Genomic DNA, 22,132 nt, shown 5'->3' with positions numbered 1-22,132 from the left:
TATAAAGGTTTGCAGTCGCTGAGCACTGCACAGCTTCTCTTATTAAAATAACAGACCTGCTTTCCAGGAAGATCCTGGAGCTGTGGAGAGGACGTACAGCGGATCTGTTTTCACTGAATCATGTGCACAGCAGCACGACATGTATCTGTAGGTAGAGCAGGAGAGATTGTTTTCATAGAGCTGCCCTCTTCTTTCATCCTTTGCTTTCTGATGTAAATAAATGTATAGGGACCCGTAGTTTTGTTCAGTAGCAGTCGGCCGGCTTAATTAGCGTCTGTTGTTAGTTTTGCTTTTCATCACTCTGGTATTATTTTTTAACTGCTGTGATTTTTAGCTCATGAAAACGATGAACTGTACGCGCTCTCACAAACTCATCTCGATGTGTGTTGACCTGAAGGAGCTGACTCAACGTGCAATATCACCCAATAAACTTTTTTAAGTAAAACTTGAGCCTCACACCTTTTTTTCATGCTTGTTGGTTGAATTATTCCAATCACACCCTGTAAATACAGTTTATTTACAACAGGGCAGTGGGTTTATTTAGGAACCCCCACCCCTCTCTCTTTCAGACTGTTCAGTTTTCAGAAGTGTCCCATTTGGTAGCTGCTCTAAAGGCGTGAGCAGAAAGAAGTTTCCAGAGTTCTTTAATGTGAGAGTTGCGGCTCTAGAACTCTTTAATGAGACTAAAGACTCTGTAGCCGTCACGCTCCCAGATCTTACCCACGATGCAAAGCGCTTAGCTCCTTTTGATGTCACAGAGGCGCCTCGGGCGGGGGTAGGGGGTAAGGATGGGGGCGGTGTGTTTGTGTGTGTGTGTCAGTGGATAGTGGAGGAGTGTGTGTGTGTGTGTGAGGCTGAGAGTTCCATCCAGAGCCACAAATGGGCGTTTGATCGTCACGAGAGATGAAACGATGTGTGATGAGTTTAACACTTAACTCAGTGTGAGAGGCTTGATGATGCGGTTCGGAGGCTGATCCATATTAATGCTCTCTTGCCTTGGCAGGACGCCCCCTCATAGTTCCAGCTCCTGCACATACAGTATGTGGCGGGAGAACAGGGCAGCGGCTGCTCGTCCAAACCTGCTCCTGTATATCACTGCTCGACCTCAGGGCCGCATCCCTGCCTGCTGACCAAACAACTCCAGGGACTCTCCGACTTGATGACAATCGGAACCGCGATGTGTAAACCATGTCCTCAAGCCGGCCACCATATCTCCACAGCCTGCACTGATATCACTAATGCCACATTTCATCCCTCCCAGCACGTAATCACAGAGCATGGCTCCCTGTCATAATGAACTGCTGTTTGTGTTCCTGATGGATCCCTTCTCAGATATTCCACCTGAACAAAACAGTTTCCACAGACAACAAACCAGAAAACACGGTGAAATTTTTGAGCCAAACAACAAATCTTTTATTTACACTGAAGTTGGGGACGACCGAAGCAAAGCCACTGGCTGACAAGTCACACAGGTTCCCGATTAGTCAGTTTGCAGAGTAGTTTTGCTGTTGGTTGTAGACAGAGTGTACACAGAAGAAAAGTGAATGAGCCAAGAAATTACATAATTGTTGTCAGTAAAACATCTCAAACTTGTTCTTTTACACTGTTATACAAGTGCTGATAATAGAGTCATAAAGGCTTCCGAATACAAAAGGCTTCAGGCGTTGTGACAAAACTAAGAGAAAACGAGGGTCTGATGGATGAATTTGAGTTTCAGGTCCGTCAGTAACATTTGAATCTGTACATTACTTCCCTTTTGAGTCTAATGGCCTTTAAAAATCAGATAAAGGAAAATCAATCTGTTCAACAGATTATTCTAATACACCTATTCCCTCTGGTTGTCAGCACCTGAGGACAACGGGCTTTGTGTGGTTTGGGCGAGTGACAGAGGGAACACAGAGGGTCCCTGCACTCAGGCGGGGGGGCCAGAGGAGGTGGAGGGCCACAGAGGCCGAGGACAGCAGGACACAGCTGGAGCTCAGATGGACAAACGTGAAGAAAGATGTTGCCTGACAAAAAAAAAAATGGTGGTCGGGAGTTGGGTTGAGGGGAGCTCAGTACTTCTTGACCTCGGCATCGTCTGGTGGGTTCACGTCCACTTTTCTCTTGCCCACGTCTTTCCAGTTGGTACTCAGGACCGTACCACCTGACTCCATCTGCCCGGGGAGGATACAGGGAGACAGTGGAACAGTCCGTCATTACATTAGCAGTTATGCAACAGCTTCTCTGTTCTTACAAAACACTCAGGGCTTAGATTGGTCCCCTGCACCAACTTTCCATACGTTTTGATGGTCAAGGTTGATTTCTTTTTAATTTTCCTCTTTTCCCATAATAAGCTGAAAAGTCAAAGAATTCAAAGTGCTCGTCTCCATACGAGCTGACCTTTATTCTCCTAAAGGTATTCGGCTCTGGGTTGTTTAAACCAAATGGAAACGGCTACCTGACATGAATGTTAAAACACTGTCATCTTCAGGAAATTACAGCAAATCCATAATGTCACAGGTTAATAACAGAATGCTGATTCAGACCAATCAAAATGTAACTGCAATCACACAACGTCACGCATCCTTCCACACGGACAATTAGAAACACTCCAACGGAAGCTCATTAATTAAACTAAGTCACCGCAGCATCAGTCCACGCTGCATGTAATAGATTACTTTGTGGATTACAGGTATAAAATAAACAGCTCTGTTTATAGTTTAATTTAAGGAAAACAACATAATTTTTCTATCTATAATTTTACGCTCATTTGTAGAGTTTGAGGAAACATGATTCTTGGAAAAAACTAACAAAACATAAATGGAGTCCAGACTTCAGTTTGTGTCTGAAAGCAGCTGGTTCATTAAGTGAAAAATAACTGTAATGGATACTGTGGGTTCCTGAATACTTTAGATTCAAACTTACAAAGGACTTGTTCATGGCTCGCTTGACCTCGTCTGACCCGTCCGAGTAGATCTGCTGGAAGAGCTTGTTGAGCGCAGCATCTCCCTCCAGGTTCTCGCTTTTCTCCTCCTCGCTGATGTCAACCACCATCTTGTCCCATTTGTGGGCGTGGCTGGAAGCTGTCGGGGGCGGATCTGATGGAAAAGGGAAACAGTGTTTAAACTCTGATAAACACAACCAATCATTCTGTAGGCTGCTCTTGCTAGCTGTTTCAGGATTACCAACCCTCGCTGTAAGGCAACGTCAAAGATTTTAAAGCCGCTGAGTGGCATTCCTATTAACACTATAACAAATGTGGTACTGCTATAAGAAACAGCTCAGGTTTTATTATATACTTGAAATTTCATCATCTCCTCACCATGAGACAGGGGGTTTACTCAATTTGTTACAGATTCGTCCGACTCAGACGATGAAGGATCACAATGTGATTTGAAGTGTATTTTTTGGGGGGGGAATGCAATACGCCCACCATAATCCCAACAAGAGATGGAGAGCCAGAAATGTAATCCAGACACAGATTTACATAAATACAGGAACAGACGTATTCAGGCCAAGTGTGGACACAAACAGGAAAGTGATCCAACAGAGTCAGATGTCAAATATCGAATTTAAATGGAACACTGGTCTGAGTTATAAGAAAGCCCCTTATGAACAGGGCGTCCTGGAGGGCGAGCCGGGTGCAGAGAGGACAGTTTGGCTGCCCACTTAACTTTTGCTCTACACAGTTACATAAGTAATTAATCCTGTCAGTAATAGGAATGTGTGGGCTGAAAACCTGAGTCATATTTCGCTGTCATACCTTTCGCTCTTCCTGCCTACTTCTGCAGTCAGACTAATGAAAGACTCTAGCAGGGCTCGACTGCCCACTCTCATTTTAGTGCCGAACAGACAAACACAGGCGCTTATATTGATCTTTGCAGGGAGAGTGAGAGAGAGAGGAATGAGAGGAGGTTGAGTGAAAGAGGGAGAGATGGAGTGATGAGAGCACATGCGGGAGGAAAGCTGGGGGAAGGTGCATAAATGCCGGAGCCGTGGACTGACTTGGATTGAAGTGTTTGATGTTGGACTCCTGTCCTTCTCCCTCCAGCTTCTCCCATCTGATGCCGTCTGTCTTCTTCATCTTGATCTCCACCTGACAAGAGGAGACGGGGAGTGAGGGAAGGAGAGGGAACAAGGGAGAGAACAGGGTTTAACAAAATGGCCTGCTTTGGTGCGAGGGACAAAAATAACACTTCCATTACAAGGGACATCTTAAAAGTACAGGACATCTGATTATTATTGAGGCCAAAGAGAGAGAGAGCGAATGTCTGTTCCGAACGGCCGTCAACTCAGCCCGCGAATGTGTCTGTGTGTTGTGTGAGAGAGAGAGACTGAGAGAGAGCGAGAGAGAGAGAGAGAGACATCGGGGATCTGCGGGGGCACAGCTCAATCTGAAACCTCACTGACAGACATAGTGCACTAACGAGATGCCTGTCAGCCAGAGGGCCAGTGTGAGAGACAGCGGGAGCGAGAGGAGAGGAGGGGGGGGAGGGGGGGGGATCCTAATTCCACACAGCAGCATCTGATCCAAATCATTACACCGGGAGAACGTGGGAGAGAGGAGGAAAACAATGAGCGGAGGAAGGACACGGACACACTTTTAACACTGAGCTGCGTTGACAGGGCACACACCAACGAGACACGCGAGCTGCAGCACTATGTGCCCCCCCCCCCCAACACACACACATACCCCCTTCCACCCATTAATAGTGTGTGTGTGCATGGTGTGTATGCCTGTGCATGATATGAAAGACAGCGCTGGTTATGTCGATGCAATTAAGGAACATTTCTGCTCTGCTGGGCGATGTGATGATTCATTTATGAGGGTGCCAGAAGAGAAGGAGAAGCGAGAGGTAGACAAGGTTAGAGAGGAAGAGGCAGAGCGGCTGACTGGCAGCGAGAGGAGGAGCGGGAGTGAGGGGAGCAGATTGAGGGAAATAAGACAGCATGATCGCTGCTGCTTTCCCCCAGCGAGGGTGATGAGCTAGTGCGAGTGGCAGTGCTCTGATAGATAGCTTTGGTATGTGTCAGCGCTTTCCGGCCCACAAAAGGTCCCCGTGCACAGCCAGGCATCTGTGCAGTGTCCGAAATTAACTTTTTTTTTTGGCTCACCTGCGAAGGACTGAGGAGCTAAAAAAAGAAGACGTCTGCTGAGAATACAGGTTGCTGCTGCAATCCTTCAAGAGTGCGTCGTAGAACATTTTTATGTGTGAACAAAATGAGAATTTATGGGTTCATTTAGGTATTTTGCTTTCTTAATTCAAAATCAAAGTTTGTATTTTTACATGTGCTGCAACAGATATTTCACTGCAAGGGCAATTGTAATAGTACACCATGTATTTAATACTTGCAGACACAGACCAGGTGTGTATCAGAGTACATGTCAGATCGTCAAGCAGCTTTCTGTAGCTAATTATCACATTCTCACTTAATGCTGTGATCCAGAGGTACAGAGTTTAGACAGAAAGGTTGTTTTCTCAACCTCACCTTTCCCATTCTTCACACAGCTACTAAGTCACCTTCACTGCTTTCAGACAAGAACTGAACTTCAGTTAATCACCGGAAAATACGCGGAGGGGATTGTATGTGAGAATGCAAATTTCCTGGTCAGTTGCTGCGGCCATTTTCCAGAGTTTCTCCTGCTAGGCCCTGTGAGTAAACCTCTGGATGGTGTCCGAGTGAGCGCTCCTGTGAGAACACAGCAGGAGAACCTCTGGAGAATTCACCACATGCGAGTGGGCGTGTTGACGAGGTGTCAAACGCGTCAGATGCAAAACTGAAAAAATAAAGTGCTCAAGTTGAAAACGAGGTGCCGAACACGTAGAAGAGAGACAACTCCGGTGTTGATGTGCTATAAACAAAAACAAGTGGTCTCCACAGCAGAATTTATAAAATGCTGCCTCCTGTGTTACCCCACGCCTGAACCCTCTGGAGATTTTTGTAATGTTGAGAACACGTCTTACCACTAATGTGTGTGAAAATCCTATTAAACAATTTATATATATTAAAGGTAAGACTGATGAGAATGAGTTCTGTAACACCCTAATAACACGTTGCATCCCAACCTTCTTTATGATGCCTGGCATTTCAGCCTTCCTTCAAATGTGGTCGTTAGGAACACGAGTTTGGCAAATCTTTCTTGTGAACTAGGTATATTGTACATACTGGGAGTAAATGAAAAGGTTATGACATGAAAGAGGAGTTCGGTTTTAAAGTAACTAAGCATCCATCACACGCACTGCTACAAACGTGGGTCATAATAGTCAACCCCTGTGGAGTTGAGGTTGAAGGAGTTATTTTGAGCTCCCAGAATTCTGGAGGTAACCTTTACCTCCCTGTTCATTTTCTGCACAGACGGTTAGAGCACTTCAAAAGCATCTGTACGAAACCCTCCTGGCTGAATCATCAATACAAATGACGAGTAACAAAATATCTGGCTCTGTAATAAAAGTAAAAATAGTGCAATCCTGTTTAGATCAAAATGTAAGACGAGAAGCTAACCTCAAAATTCCTTGTATTTCACTGAAAAACTTTCAATCACGATGAGCTGGATTTTTTTCCATTTGTGTTTGCACCGCAAATTGCGGAAAGAAAGTTTACAAGTGATGATATGTAAAACAGTTAAAAATCAGTTCACTTTCCGTTTTATAGTGATTAATCATCTATGGTGCAGCAGTGATTTACTGTGCAGAGCTGCAAAGATACCTGGACTGATATCAAGAACCAATCTGATGCAAAGGCATAACATAAATAAATGTTTGTGTGAATATATAATATACACACAATTTCTTTTGAAAAAGAACAAATAATTTGAGGGATACACAAGCATTTCTTCCATTAAAAAGCTGTTAAATTGCAGCCACAGACGACCTTTGAAGTTAGGCCAGGAAACCAGGAAAGACCAGGAAAGTAACAGGATAAAACAGTGAAACAGCAACTTCAAAACAAAAAAAATCCTCTACGAATAAATCAACATGCTGACGCAGTTTAGAGAAATAAAACACCTTGAACTGTCTGTCTATGAAAAGGTTGAAGAAGCCTCTTCAAGACACACAAGCAAGATGTCATGATATGGACATTATATATTTGTATAAGACAGTGTTTCCATGGCGATTTAAAACCTGCTGATCAGCTGTTTTAAAGCAGCTACTGTTGGGAAAGAAAGTACACTTTAGTTATTTTGATATATGCACCCTAGATCTTTTGAGCTCTGTGAGGGGCCTCGTGCTTTCAAGACTTCAGCAGGTATCAAAGTGTTGACTTATTAGACATGTCTGGAAAATACTGCTAATTGGACTTCAGCCTAATATAGCTTTTACAGCAGAGCCTGTAATTCTGACTAAGTTATCTTAGATTTCTTTAGATCTTAAGTCTTTTTTTATCATTTGGTCAAAATTCTTCTTTACCCCTGTGGATAGAGTTTCATATTCTGATATCAATTCTAAAATTATTTTAGTCCAGTTATCAAACCAGGGGAGCTGGTCGAGCTTTTGGTTTTAATGAGGCTTGTAACACGGCAGCAAATCACGTGCCCGTTGGTCTGCTTTTATTGGATTTGCTCATAATGATAGAAAGTTTATGGCTGAGACAAAGTCTGGGAGCAGGACCGAACCAAGCACTGCAGACCAGGAAAATGAATTGTTATCAACTTAATATATATTACAAGCCTGTGCTGCAGGTGCCGTTTATTGTCGGGAATGTTTTTTGGAGAGCTAAGTGCAGCAGAGCTCAAGACGAAGCCCTTTGTGTGTCGAAGTGTGTGTGTGCGCCTCTGTGCGTGCTCCTGGGCCATACAACATTAATCTGCTGCCACATCTGTGTTTCCTGGCTTTTAAGGGACATGGCAGGCCAGGCGCCGTGTGTGTGTGTGTGTGTCTCTCTGTGTGCGTTTCTGTGTGTGTGTGACAGGGGAAGCGATGGCTCGTAAAGGGATGTGACAGCAGAGCCACACACAGGGGCCACCACCCACAGGACCCCAGGGGCTGAACTATAGAATACCACACACACACACACACACACACACACACACACACACACACACACACACACACACACACACACACACACACACACACACACACACACACACACACACACACACACACACACACACACACACACACACACACACACACACACACACACACACACACTATTTACAGAGGGGCACTGGGTTCCTGTGTCGCTTGTCACATGTGTTTGTGACCATCAGCCCCCCCCCTCTCCCTGCCATGACTCTTCACCCAGCATCTTCCCCTCAATTTTCCATGTACCCAAGGATTTCAAAACAAAAATCGAAAAAAAGCACATAAATGAAATAAATATAAACATTCTTAGACGTTGACAGGCATGGAAATTAAAGAGGGGAGACGCCACTTTAGCTATTTGCCGAAAAGAGATGAGTTTGGAACTGAATGGACGAGTGAGCCCGGATCGGAAATTGCGGAGTGTGTGTGTGTGCGTGGACGCGACTGAGTGTGCGTTTGTGTCAGCCGTCTGTTCTGATCAAACACACTGGTGTGTAATTGGCTCCCCGTTGTGGCGTTGACCCCTGCGGTTGGAATGTCTGTCATGGCGGAGGACAGGAGGAGGTCACACTGAAGATGATGTGCTACAGACGACACTCACGCACACATACACAGTAAATACTTTGGTTAAATGGCACAAGTGTGTCGAAAGATTACTGTTTAGCCTCTGTATTTGTATGTGTGTGCTAGTGTGTACGATCGTGCACGCTCATGACCAGCTAAGCCTTCCCCTGCTAAGTTGTCATTAAAGACAGCGAGGAGATGAAGCGTAAACATTGTGGAGGGAAGAGAGCAGGGCAGGCTATTACCGAGACAGACAGACTGACATTGGTTGGGAATCAACAGCTCCGAGGGCAATGCAGTTTTCAGAAACGTTCATTAGGGATGCATGCCAATCCGGGAGAAACTTGATTTGCTGATGCCGTTGTTCATTTGAATGTTTTTTCTCCCCAGTGGCTCCTTGGCTTCGGGAAAATGAAACGCCTCCCAAAAATTTAAATGAGACGTGCAGCGAGAGAGCTGCTCAGTGTGTCGGGGTCTCTTGCATTGTGGTGAATGAATTTCACCTGTAGTTTGTTATGAGTTAGTAGCTTTTAATGCTGGTTTGAATCTCTGAAAGCTATATTTATCAATAAGGACGTATGAGCACTGTGTTATATGTGTGCATGTGTTTGCAGGGCCCATGTGTACCCAAGGAACCCAGTGGACCAGGGAACAGTCAGGGCTTTGTGGGAGAGGAGGAGGGCTCAGCACTCTCTCTCGTTATCCTCGAGGTGTGTGTGTGTGTGTGTGTGTGTGTGTGTGTGTGTGTGTGTGTGTGTGTGTGTGTGTGTGTGTGTGTGTGTGTGTGTGTGTGTGTGTGTGTGTGTGTGTGTGTGTGTGTGTACGTGTCCGTGTTTGTATCAGCCTAAAACAGACAAAGACTGAAGGTGTGTGTGTGTGTGTCAGTGAGGGGGCATGAGGAGATTGACAAAACATACACAAAGAAGGTAAATGAGGTGGAGAGAGAACAGACAGTGAGTGTAGAGAGATAAGAGGGAGTCTAAGACCATCTTCAGCTGTGGTCTCTCTAAGACTGAGCCCTTGTTTAAGCTGCAACCCACGTGCACCTCTGGTATGCAGTGTCTGCTGTTGCCATGGAAAAGTGAGAAAGTGAGTGAGTGTTTTTTGAGAGGGGGCAGTTTCTGTGCAGGTCAGTCTCTGCTCGGCACAGTGGAGCCGGTGGATATAATGCACACATTACAGATTTAAGGCTACTAATCAAATTTTTCCACATCTCTTCTTCACAATTCCAGCAGTTGTGAGAACGTGCTGTCCCTTCGTTCCCCTAAAGCCTCACTGTGAAATAAATTAAAATAAATATCAGTGTTGCTGTCAGAGGGTCTGTGGGTTGGTTTGCTTTGGGACTTTCATAGTTAAGATTCATCGGGAAACATTTACATCACATTAATGTTGCATAAAATGTTGAAAGTTAGTTAATTTGTTACTTTTTTTTTAAAGTTTGGGAGTTTTCAAATCTGAAAGTTTGCTTTGGTTTGACATTGTAATTCAAGTAGTGCACTCAAGATTTTGTATGAAAATTCTGTCATTATTTCCTTTGTGGGGTGTGTTTACCTATACTAGACATTGATTGGTTCGTACACAGGCGAGCATCTGATGTTGGTCAATTCAGCAGGTAATAGTCTTTACATTTGAATGAAGGAAATGAATGAACTAATTGATTGTTAATTTTGTTTCCACTGCAGTTTTACTATGGTATTACTACCAGCTTCTGCAACTTCAGGTGAAGTACTTCCCACTAGCTTGTTTCTCTTAGTTCATCGGAGGTTGAAGACTGCAAGCTGTTCTGCAAGCATCTCCTGTCTCTTCTTTTATTCGTTAAAGCTGTCTCAAATATGTCCTGCACTTGAGCTAGGAACTATATATATATTTATAAAATTAACTGTTGTTCATTTTGGGGTTTGGGTTACCAAGTGGATTAACCGGAGAAATAGCTGATAAGTTTCTTAGGTAAGACACAACGTTTTGTTTTGACTATTTTGCGAATTAACATCATTTTTTTCAATAGCAATCAGTTGTGAATTTGGAGCAGACTATCTTTGTGTCTCTCAGTTCGGCATAAGCCTGGGACCAGCTTTAAACTTCAGTCGGTTTCAGTCCCAGCAAGTTCCTTTCTGGGTCGTCATGGGTTACGGCACAAATTGTTGGAGCAATTAAACCACTATTCAACTCCTCTGCAATCGTGCAGTTGGCTCTACTAGCAATAAAGATAATAATATCATAGTTTCCTGGGTGATGCACTTGTTCTGTGTGTGGAGTTGTGCTTTAGTTGAAGTAAATGTTGTAGAGTGAATTATCATTATTTTCTTGAGGCAAAATCCTCTAACTGCATCAGAGGATCAGGCCTGGATCTGACTGCATAATAAGCTGCTAAATATACATACATAGGGCTGCTCATTTATTGAGAACTGCAGCACAAATGCTATGTTCTGCATAAATTTGGTGCAAGTTAAAAAGTATCAAAAACTGGATTAAAAAAACACTATACCAGATAATGAATCCATTGTGACATTCAACAGACCTTGATGGATTATTAATACAGCTCATAACCAAGCACTGTATTTTAGTATGACCTATGTGGCTGTGTCAAATGAAGTGGGTACAACACAAGCTATCATTTTACTGACAAATATTCTCATCTAATAAATTGAGATTGATTTTTGTTGAACTCAACCTTATAACAGGGTAATATAGGTTTCTCTCTCTGTCCATAAACTCTGGAAAGATTGTCCACAACCATCACTCAGAATAAGTTTTTTAGTATCCACAGGATCCCAGGGAAGAAAGAAGGGGTTAAAGCTGTACTGTACAGACAAGGCCAGGTAGATTAGCGCCCTAAAAAACAAATCCCTCCCCTTGATGACTAAAACAACAATCAACACAACTCACACTAAACCTGCTCCTTGATCCACAGGCTACAACCTGACAGTGGGTCTAAACCCTGAATCAGCACACATTCAGCCAGCACACTCATTAACCCACATTCTCTACAATTAAATTCCTCCACACTAATTAGTCCATAGTAAAAAAGTGCCCTACCTACTCATTAGGCCCATAATCATTGTTAAACAGTGCTGAGGAACTCGCAGCAAGTACAGCCCTAATAGATGTGTGTGTGTAGGAGTGAGGATTTGTGCATATGCATGAATCTCTGGTTAGCTGCTCAGATGAACTGTGCTAATGTCTCTACAGAAGCTGGTCTGTGTGCAGCAAGATTGGATTTTCTTATTTTTATTCCAGCTACAACGGGCTTTACCAGCATTAAGGAATTATAGGTGGTGACAGCCTATTTTATAAGGCTTTAAATTATTGAAGAGATTAAGATGTTAATCTCAGAGTGGTAACCCAAGTAATGATCAGTCACAATTTCAGTGAGCTGCTTAAACTCTGCATCATTTTCTGCTTTGGCTTTTTTATTGTTATCTGACGTCTGAAGCTCTGCACTTGAGAGAAGCGGAGAAGTGCCTGCGTTTCTCCAGCGCGCGACATTACTACATCTTTACTATATCACATTTTCTTTATAGTGTCATAAAAATGTTCCCTGACAGGTTTAATAGTCAAAGCTACGTCCACTCTTCCACTGATTCTGATCGGATCCAATGACTTTTCATTGACTTTCAAAAACTTGAGCCAAAGTGTTTCCATGACCTAAAAAGGTTTCTTTCTTGTCTGTTTATGCTGACTGAGATACATTGTGTAAGTGGTAACAAATGTATTTCCCACGACAGATCAGCTCGCTGGAAAAGATCTGATAGTACTGCATGTGAGAAGCAGGTTGGTAAAATTCATGACAGGACCAGAGGAAGTATAATGTTCTAATGTATACCCAAGGATTCCAGGAATGTGTTCATGACGATGCTGCCACTATAAAATATAAAATTGCGAGGAGGCCGCCCCTGTCAACCGCTTGTAGTGATCATGTTTGTCCAGGGCCGGCTCATCAATGTATGCAGTTTATTACTATAAAAGAATTTTGTAGCTTCTGTTAGATAGTTCCAGAACTTGAGGAAAAAGTAACGGCGCCAAACACAGACTCTGCTGCCCACTTATCTCTCTCTCTCTCTGACTCAAAGACAGCCCGTCCTGACACTCACACACACACACAGTGTCATCGAACATTTGTGTAAACAGAATTTGTAAGCATAGACAATGTATGGAGAGGCGGAGGTGATGGCGGCCTCGCTTTGGCTGGATACGTTTGGCAGTGCTCAGTGCAAATGATAGAAACAGGAAGGAGGACTTGGTTGGGCAGGTGCATCGCTCCTTGTGTGTATGCCAACCTGTATAATGTTTGTATGAGGAAAACATTCATTTTGGACTAGTGTCGAACACTGAGCCTGAAGTTGGTGATGCTGGTTGTGATACCATGATGATATTACAGCAGCAATGAAATTAACAAAGTGAACTGACTAATTCATTTTCTTCATTCAAATAAAAAGATAACTTTTTGTAAATGGACTTCATTTAAAAAAGTTAGGGAATTCAATAAACGAATCAACAACAGGCCAACATCAGATGAATCAAAGCCAATCAATGTCATAGTCTAGTAAGTCTATGGCGCTAAACTACCCAGATAAAATGTAAACCATGTAACAAAGACATGAACCTTGGTTTGGATTGACAGGGGTGAATACACCCTGAGATTAATATAATATATTCATCTTTAATTAGTTTTTTCACATCAGGGTTTAGTCAATTGTGGCTAACATGATCCCATCAAGGTTCAAAGAACACACATCACAACACTTTGATAAGTCTTTTAGAGCACGATGGAACTTTAAACACAACAGGTGCTTTTAAAAGCATGTAGCTCTCACAAACGGTGTTTGATTCTGCTTCATGAGCATTACTTCTGTCTCAGTAAATATGTCAAGTCTCTGACAATCTATGCCAGAAAGTTAACTCATAAATGCCAATATAAACACTATATTCCTTAACAGTGGACTCCCCTTCGATTTGAAGGTAGCACATTAGGCTCTAATAAAGATGACTGAACAGGATGGGTGTGGTACCTTGGTTGTGAGGATCTTGAAGTTGCTCTGTTGAGGGATGATGGGGTGCAGCAGGTTGAGGTGAAAGTTGTAGCTCTCCCCCGATGCCAACTGAATCATGGTATTGAGCTGAGGACACCAGAAACCCAGATATTAGTCATTAGACCTCAATGACTGTCAGTTTAGAAGTGAGGAACGATGAACACATACAAATACAGTTTTATGAGGTGGTAGCAGGAAAATTGAATTACTCATGCTTTCAGATCAGATTTATAAACCTTAGACTAGATTGAAAAAAAATAACAACCCTTGATCTTTAACCATGGCACCAATATTTTTTGTCAGCATGTGAACAATCATCTGATGTGGTCAGTGTGTGACAGCCAAGAGAATCCTTGTCCCGTCCCCTTCAGCCACGATGTGACCAGCTATCAACTGGGGGTTGCTAACAGCCTGTCACTCACTGGGACTGGGTGTGTGTGTGTGGGAGGGAGGGGGTGTTGGTTTAGAGGGACATGGGCTTGGCTGTGGCCCAGATCCTCACACTGTTAACAAACCCATCATTTAGCACATGCTGCTTCCCAAAAAAAAGGGTAAGGGTGTGTTGTGTTTAACTCTTTATCGCAACCTAAAACCAAGTGCGATTTAACACCGACCGCTTCGCTGAAAGTGTAATTTTCAGATTTTATGCCAAATTAATGCAAAACTTTAATTCATCGAGGATAAAAGCATAGAAAGTTACCTAGAGTAGCTTTTGGGCAATTTCACAAAGCTATTAAACCCGTATTATTCATTTCCAGTTGAGTTTCTGCGCCGTTTGTAGGTACACAGCTGCTGCATACTCAGCCACCAGGGAAAATAACTGGAACCACTGCTTTTCATCTTTAATTTCTTTTGTATAAACTGACCTTGTAAAATATATATGAAGTTATCTGTACTTCACAGCACACAGGCAGCTTAACAAGTGACTGTGTGATTCAAAGCTAGTGAACTATTACTTCTCAGTTTGTTATTCTATTAGGAAAGACAAGGCTGCTCCCTGGGGTGCCCTGCAGTTACCCCTCAGAGAGCGGGAAAGAGAGATGGGAAGACTGAAAGGAAAAGAGAAAAAGAGAAAGAAAGATGGTTGTCCCCGGAGGGCTCGATGGCTGATCCTAGATCAGTTATGCCTTTTATCTACAGACAATTAGGAGGTTGGAGAAGCTGGGGAGGGTAAATTGTTCTTAGATCTGTACTTTGGGGGCAATGTTAACAAGGCACCACTGGAGGCATAGTTGGATCCATGGGGAGCGGGTGTGGGTGTGTATGTGTGAGACCCACGTAATGGGCCCCCCTGAGGAAACACCCAAGAGCCAACCCATCTCTGTATCTTTTACACACAGACACACACCCCTTCAATCCGACATTCAAGATGAGCTTGTACCTCTTTTTCCATGAAGTTGACACACACACCGTCCTTGGGTACGTTCTTCGCCATGACTGTGACAATGACTTGAGATTCTGTTTGGTACCAGTCATGTCTGCCAGTAACACACACATACAAGCAATCAAAAAGTCTGCATTATACACAGCTTACTAATATGAGAAGCCCTTCATTCTATTTCCACGAGTAATCATTACAATGTAGAAATAAAAAAATGAAATGATCAAGAAAATGCTTGCTGTTATTGTCTATGCACAATTTATTTACACACTTATATGGAGTGGAGCTGCTTCGACACACTGTGGCTTGGTTAAATATTGAGCTGGGATAATAAAGGCACAGTAAAAGCATTAAACTGATGCCTGGATAAGGAATATTTACAATTATATACTTACTTGACAGGTGGAACCGCCGGTGTCTGCAGGGTCATTCAGCAGACGAGACGGGATGACAATTAGAGAGGAAGACACCGTGATGAGACAGAGGGATGAAACAACAAGGACACAAATGAGTAAAAAAACATAAAAGCAGTTTGGTAGAGATTTCTTCTTCAAAGCTCGAGCATTCACTCAAGGCTGATGCTGGCTATGATGCTGAGAGCAACATTGCCCCCAGGTGGTCGTGCAGAGAAACTCACCGTGCTTTCGCTGCCGTTCTGTATGCAATCTAGAGAGGGACAGTGAGAAGAGGTTGAATGTAGTGCAGGTGGAGGCATTTCATATATCATGTCAACTAAAGTCTAGTCAATTAAATATGATTATTACAAACTATAAGAACACAACTTTGGACCCATCTCTCAAAAGATGAACAAAAGCACACAGTTGCCTCCACATTGACACGCACACAAAGACACAAACTCAATGCCATGACACCAGTTTGTTTACTGGTCCATCCACGCCCATTATAATCCCTGTGAGACCAAGCAAAGATGATCACCGTTTACCAGCATGCTATCATACATTATTCACTGCTTTCATTACACAGAGAGAGAGAGAGCGAGAGAGAGAGAAAAAGAGAGAGAGAGAGAGAAAAGAGAGAGAGAGAGAGAAAGAGAGAGAGGGGGGGGGTGATAGGAGGCGTTTATATGTTGTCTTAATGAGGTTATGTTTGAAATGGTGAGGTGGCTGTGTGACTGTGAGTGTGTCTCTGTTGGCGTGTTTTGATACAAGCAGGGTGCCACATGTGATGGAATATCCAGGTGCTGTGTGTGCATGCGTGTTGGTGGTAAACATTCTGTCACCAGAAGAAACAACGACTGCTGGTGTGAGTGTAGGCAAATGCAAGTAGGATACTTTCAAGTTTTAAGGGGGTGTATGTGTGTGTGCGTGTTCTGTCTTTGAGCAGGCTTATGAGGGGGTTGGGTCTCATCGGGGGCTTTCAGGCATCAGTTAAGTTAACTCTGATGAATCATACCGCTCCTGGGAGTCAGTGTGCATGCGGGTGTGAAGCGTGTTTGTCAAAACTCATGCTCTTGTTTACTTGAGACGATCCAGAGGGCCCAGGCATCACTAGCAGCAGAAACACGCCGCCCAGACATGGCATGCATCTTTTATTGGACTAAGCAGCTCTGTCTTAACATGCTACCACTATGTGCACAAACTGTAGATTCATGGGTGTGTGTACACTTATCTGTATGTATCTGTATTCTGTATGTTTGATAGCAGCTACATAAAAACCCTGTAAAGAAGTTAGAGTGCGACTGGTAATAGACTTGAAGTCTGAAACTTTTTAAAGTAAAGCCGCCAAAGGGAATATTGTGTAATAACATTTAATGCTTTTGAAGATTCTGAATAAATTAATTCAACCATTTTAATAAAATACTGTTTAATATCCCCATGAATTTCATATTCTAAACCAATCTGCTCCAAATATAGTTCGAGTAAAAACACAGACATGAATGTTTCACTTACCCCCCATCATCTCCTCACAACGCTTGATCCAAATATCATATGATGTGTCAGAAACTGTGGAAAAAATACAGAAAAGGAATAAAACTTTTTACTCTACCCTTTCTTTCAAGATAATATATAAATATGTCTATTTTAAATATAGAATTATTAGATAATTTAGAGAAAAGATTTATCGACATTAGGTCTGAAGTGGTTTGACTAAGTGCAGGAGAAGGCCAAGTCATAAATTGAACAGGTTTGTTTCTTAAGAGAAGTTTCTTAAAGGAAACGGGAATGCATTTTGTGGGTGGGTAAAACTTAGTAAAACAAGTTTTGGTTATGTTTGTAGATATATAACAGTGTGCTAATATTATGTGCCTTTTAATTTTTGAGATCAATCTGAAACCCTGCTTCTTTTTTTAATGCTATTTTTGGTTGATTTAAATCTGCCCACAGATTCATTGATTGCTTCTGAATGATACTTGAACCCTGTAGGAGAAATAGTCCAGAAAAACAACAACAAAAAAATCTTTCATAACAGAGCTCGTTTATAATGAAATAAATACTTAATATTTGTCCTCTAAAATCCATCAATTTCTCAATGACAGTGATTCTGTTATAGCCAGAGCTACAGTATTTTCTTCTACATGTTCACAGGATATGCAGCGAGTATCTGTGTGTTGTTGCGGCTTTTGTGTTTTGTACCAAACTACATTAATATTACTCAAGTTAATGATTTTTTAAAATATCCTTAAGTGACATCTTGGAGGAATCCCTGTTTTTGGTATTCAAGCCCTGAAACTACAGCTCTTTTGTAACATTGATCCCACGTGAACTGACGTTACACAACAAGAAACAAACTCATTAACCCATTAAGCCCTGCTGGACAATGTGATGTAACAACTTCAACCTCAAAAAGGATTCTAAAATAGCCTTTTATGATAATTTAATAAGGCAGCACTTCAAAGATATTTAACTGATTGGCAGTTTTCCTTGTTACATTCTTATCACATATAACAGATTGAAAAGGCTTAAGGAATTAATGAGAAAAGAATAATGAATGGTAAGGTGGCCGGTTTATGCAAAAACTACTGAACAAATGTCCATTCAATTTTGTGGAGGGGCGGGGCATCACCCAAATGAGAGCCCATACAGTTTTGGACAAGTTTTAATCTACTTTATTTAACATGGTTAGATATGACAGTACTATATTAGTACCCTTCTAGTTTGAGTTTTTTTCATAATAAGTGAAAATATATAAAAAATGTGTTCACTTGTATTTATGAACATGCAATCAGAATAGAACGGAAAAACACACATGGAAGATTATGGTTTTCTAAAAGAGAGGAAGTTTAAAGTGGATCTGCCTAACTTCTGCTCTAAATTTGGATTATACGACTTAAAAAGCAAACTTGACATTTGTAATTTGTCATGGCAAAGTCAAATATATAAGTCATATACAGTTACAAACATGCAGCTACATATGTTACAACACCAAATGGACAGTTATATAAAACAACTGCTACCAGAAACAAACTATTGGGGGAAGTATTGTCTTTACATTATAGATCTACTGCTGCTACTATCATATATTGTAACAATGACCCAGCATATCAGTGACATTATCAGTTTTCACTATCGTCCAGTATTTAAAAACAAATTCAATTAAGTATGTAAACAAGGTCCCACAACAAAAAGAGACCTGATTTGAAAATATGATGGTGTATTATCTGGACATTATCTGTCGGCATTTTCTTGTGTTTATTTGTTTGTCATTTTGCTTCAGAGTTGGGTCAGCCTTGAATTAAATGGTAATAATGTAAAAATGTTGGTACTGTGATACATGCATTTTGATATAAATTGTATATTGCATTGCTATTAAGTGTAGTTGTTACACAACTTTACAAAATATTTGAGGTATCCTGTAAAACACTTAAACTATACCTGCCATATAAAAGGAAATAATTTTGAGGTCATTATATAAGCAATAAAATAAAATCATAAGGACACAAGTGTAGAGCGTTGCATTAAATGAAGTGAAGCAGGTTTCTGCTGCAAAAGGGTTGGTAACAAGTTGGACGATAAAAAAAGATGAAAATAGCACCCGAGGCCAATCAGGCTTTACTCACCATCGAGTTGTTGTCCCTGAGTGAAGGCTTCTTGTGCTGACTCATAGTGGTTCAGGTAGTACTCTGCTATTCTGCAGTTGGGACAGAAGGACATGTTACATACTAGATGGACAGAAGAACATGTTACATAGCTATGTAATATTGGCCCCAATGGTAGCATATAGATGATAAACAACAGAGGACTAAAAAATAGACACCTGGGGTATTCCACAAAAGAGAATGCACAATAGATTATTGAAAAGGACATATTAGACAGACAGGAGATAAACCAATCCAGCACCACATCTCTGATATCAACAACATTTTCAGACAGCTGATCAAGACATTCTGGTCTATTGTGAAAAGCAGAGGTGAGGTCAGGGAGGTTTCAAATTTAGAAACAGCCTGTTGATGAAAAAATTGAAGCTTGGACATTGGTCTAAAATTACTTACAATAGAGGGGTCTAGGGAGGACTGTTTAAAAGAGGATAAACAGTAGCATGTTTAATATGGTATGGGAAAATAGCTCAACTATCTGAGCCAAGCATTTGAAACACAGATAAAGAAAAAAGAGGGAATGCAGTTAGAGGGACAGGTGGATGCTATATGTGGAAAGCAATAAAAGCCTGACAGATGTAAGGAACAGAGAGACAGTTTAGTGGGCGGAAGAAAAACATAGTGGGAGGTTTGGAGTCAAGTTAGAGATGTGGAACCTGGAAGCGCACTGCATTATGATCTGAGAATGCAAAATTGATCAGGTTCACATTGCCCACACAAAAGCCACGGCAGAGCAAATGGTCATGAGTGTGCCCTTCGACATGGCTGGGCTGCTTGACATATTGGGCCAAACTAAAATAATTTAAAAGTTTAAAAAACAAGATAAACGAGGAGCAGGATGCAGCAGCAGCCATAGATATTAAAATAACCAAGAACAAGAACTTTGTCGTAATGTAACATTCATCAAATTCCTCATTCAGAAAACAAAAGTAAGAACCTGATTCACTTTAATATCGGATATTATTGTGTAAAAGTACACACCCTGTTCGCATGAAAGCCAGAGGAAGGCTGGGTTTTAGCTGTTGTGCTTTTTTGGCATCATCAGCGGCACCTGTCAAAAAAGGAAAATACATTTTACTATACAGTATATAAGCTATGTCATTTAGAAGACTAATATTCAACAAAGTGAACACAAACTAATGCAAGATTACTCAACTCATTACACTAACCAACATTCTGGATAATAATAATAATAATAAACAGTTTATGAAGTCTGATACTTGATTCTAATTAGCACACGGTTGTATGAATAAAACACATTAACACAATATTGTATACTATTTTGAGAAATTCCGTTCTACTGCAAGCAAGTATAGTGATGCAAAGTTATTAGTAAAGGCTATTTCCTGAACATTCTTTTCAATTCATGTAGTACGTGGGCTTACAGCTGTAGTTTTTGAGAAGGATGTGGGCATAAGCGCGCTGGCAAAACCACTCAGCGTTGTCAGAGTCTCCCTCCAAGGCCTCATTCAGTGCCTAGAAGAAAAGACGAGGAGGCGTTTTAATTGACAGACTTCTGGCCAATTTAGAAAGATTTGTGTTAGTGGTAGAAAAAGTAACACAAAGCAAATGACACTGAACAGAATTATCCAAGAGTGGAAGAGGTGATCCAGAGGCACTGATGGGTGAGTAATGTATGACCTGAAATGAGATGCTAACTGTAATACTCTCCATACAGGAGTCACTAAAGGAGTGTATTTAAAATATTACGTTAATAAACAATGTCTAAACAGTAAAGGCGTTAATGATTTATATTACAATCTGCTGACATGGCGTTGCAATGGTGATCACAGGCTGACATATCGAAAAACTGGCTAGGGAAATTTGCTCATTACTTGGATATGTTGCATTTTCAAAAGGGAAAGTAAAACAAAGCTCCTCTGTTCCAGATGTTCCAGATGTGGCTAACGATGACCTGTTTTGTATGTGCGAAGTGATGCTAAAAGGAAACGTTAGCTAACTTTGCAGACTAGTAACAGTGGCTAAACCCATGCTAACACCAGAGATGCGTCACCAACACCACACATTATGCCCTTTATACTGAAACAGCTCGTCACACAAAGTTAACATTGGAGCGACATCTAGAAAGAGTGTCCACATATCGAGTTAACCAGCTTGCGGTGTGTTTGTGGCTAGCTACATGCTGTGTTTACCTCCAGAGCTTTCTGTGGGTCGTCGTCAATGAAGCTATCGGGGAAGCTGCTAAAGCGGAAATAAAGAGCAACCATTAAACAGCCGGATGGAAACAAACACATTCAAATGTACTTTAAAAACGACCCGGTGTGTTTGGTACAACTTGCCCTTCGGTTGCCATGTGTTCGCCGCGGACAGAGTCTCTTCAGTCACGGAAAGTTCTCGATGAGGAGGCAGCTGGGAACGTGATGGCTGGAGCCGAGCAGCGGGCCTGTCAACATCCGACTGTACACTGCGCCCACCGTCACTGCGCCCCCTATCGGCCTGGAGGAGTCAGTGAAGCGACACAGCTATAAAGACATGAATATACACCTGGTTTTATTTCATTGATAAAATCAACTTTATAACAGACAAGGGTGGAGCAGGCATAAAGCTGCTTCTTTAATACCTCACCATCCTACGGTTGCGCAATTTTATTTTTTTTACACCTTTTTATATAAACAGCAAAAAATATTTAAAAGAATTAAAAACACCTCTACTAAATTGTGATGAGTGTCATCTCAACAACATGATGATACAAACTAACTCAAATATCGATGTTTCCTCACACGGTGTGATCGTGGCGTGGCGTCCAAGTTTGATTACACGCCAATAAAACACAATGTTCTGTATCTCGGACAAACATGGATCATGAATCCTTTGATGCTGAGCCGTCCACAAACAACTCCACTCCTGCAGTGACAGTGTCAGTGGTCATAGTTCAAAGGAATCTTTATGTCAAAGTTGACGTCTCTCTCTCTCTCTCTCTCTCTCAGAATTGGGACATTTCAAACTGTCTAAACGTTGAGGTACGGCGAAGGTTCATCCTTCTCCAAAGGAGACGATGATGTCATCACTCCACTGTGCATTGTCCTATCACCACCAAACTTCTGTCTCTTGTAACATTGTCCAATTGACA

The 22,132-nt window shown here is 41.8% G+C and overlaps 1 protein-coding gene across 2 annotated transcripts; it reads right to left on the bottom strand.

Moving 5' to 3' along the window:
- Positions 1-1,389: 1,389 nt before the first annotated feature.
- On the bottom strand, positions 1,390-21,445 carry sugt1 (SGT1 homolog, MIS12 kinetochore complex assembly cochaperone). 2 transcript variants are annotated; one of them, XM_061083921.1, is made up of 13 exons: positions 21,342-21,445; positions 21,195-21,243; positions 20,427-20,517; positions 20,023-20,092; positions 19,006-19,076; positions 16,898-16,951; positions 15,625-15,653; positions 15,383-15,405; positions 14,988-15,084; positions 13,586-13,693; positions 3,988-4,078; positions 2,908-3,080; positions 1,390-2,156 (listed from the first exon to the last, which is right to left on the bottom strand). In XM_061083921.1, the coding sequence occupies exons 1-13, from the start codon at positions 21,353-21,355 to the stop codon at positions 2,055-2,057; spliced, it is 972 nt and encodes a 323-aa protein (XP_060939904.1). In that variant the 5' UTR covers positions 21,356-21,445; the 3' UTR covers positions 1,390-2,054. The 2 variants fall into 2 exon arrangements, with proteins under 2 accessions (XP_060939904.1, XP_060939905.1); XM_061083922.1 differs by having other exon boundaries at positions 21,195-21,240.
- Between the last annotated feature and the right edge of the window lie 687 nt (positions 21,446-22,132).

The sequence above is a fragment of the Limanda limanda genome, chromosome 13 (genome assembly GCF_963576545.1).
Source record: "Limanda limanda chromosome 13, fLimLim1.1, whole genome shotgun sequence".
Classification (NCBI taxonomy): Eukaryota; Metazoa; Chordata; class Actinopteri; order Pleuronectiformes; family Pleuronectidae; genus Limanda; species Limanda limanda.
The sequence above is the reverse complement of the archived record's forward strand: the minus strand, read 5'-3'. Positions and strand labels throughout refer to the sequence as shown.

Coding starts and splice junctions, on each gene's coding strand:
- sugt1 (XM_061083921.1), bottom strand. Junction 20,093..20,426: donor CCTTCTCAAAAACTACAGCT/GTAAGCCCACGT, acceptor CTTTTTTGACAG/GTGCCGCTGATGATGCCAAA. Junction 15,085..15,382: donor CCGGCGGTTCCACCTGTCAA/GTAAGTATATAA, acceptor TGTTACTGGCAG/ACATGACTGGTACCAAACAG.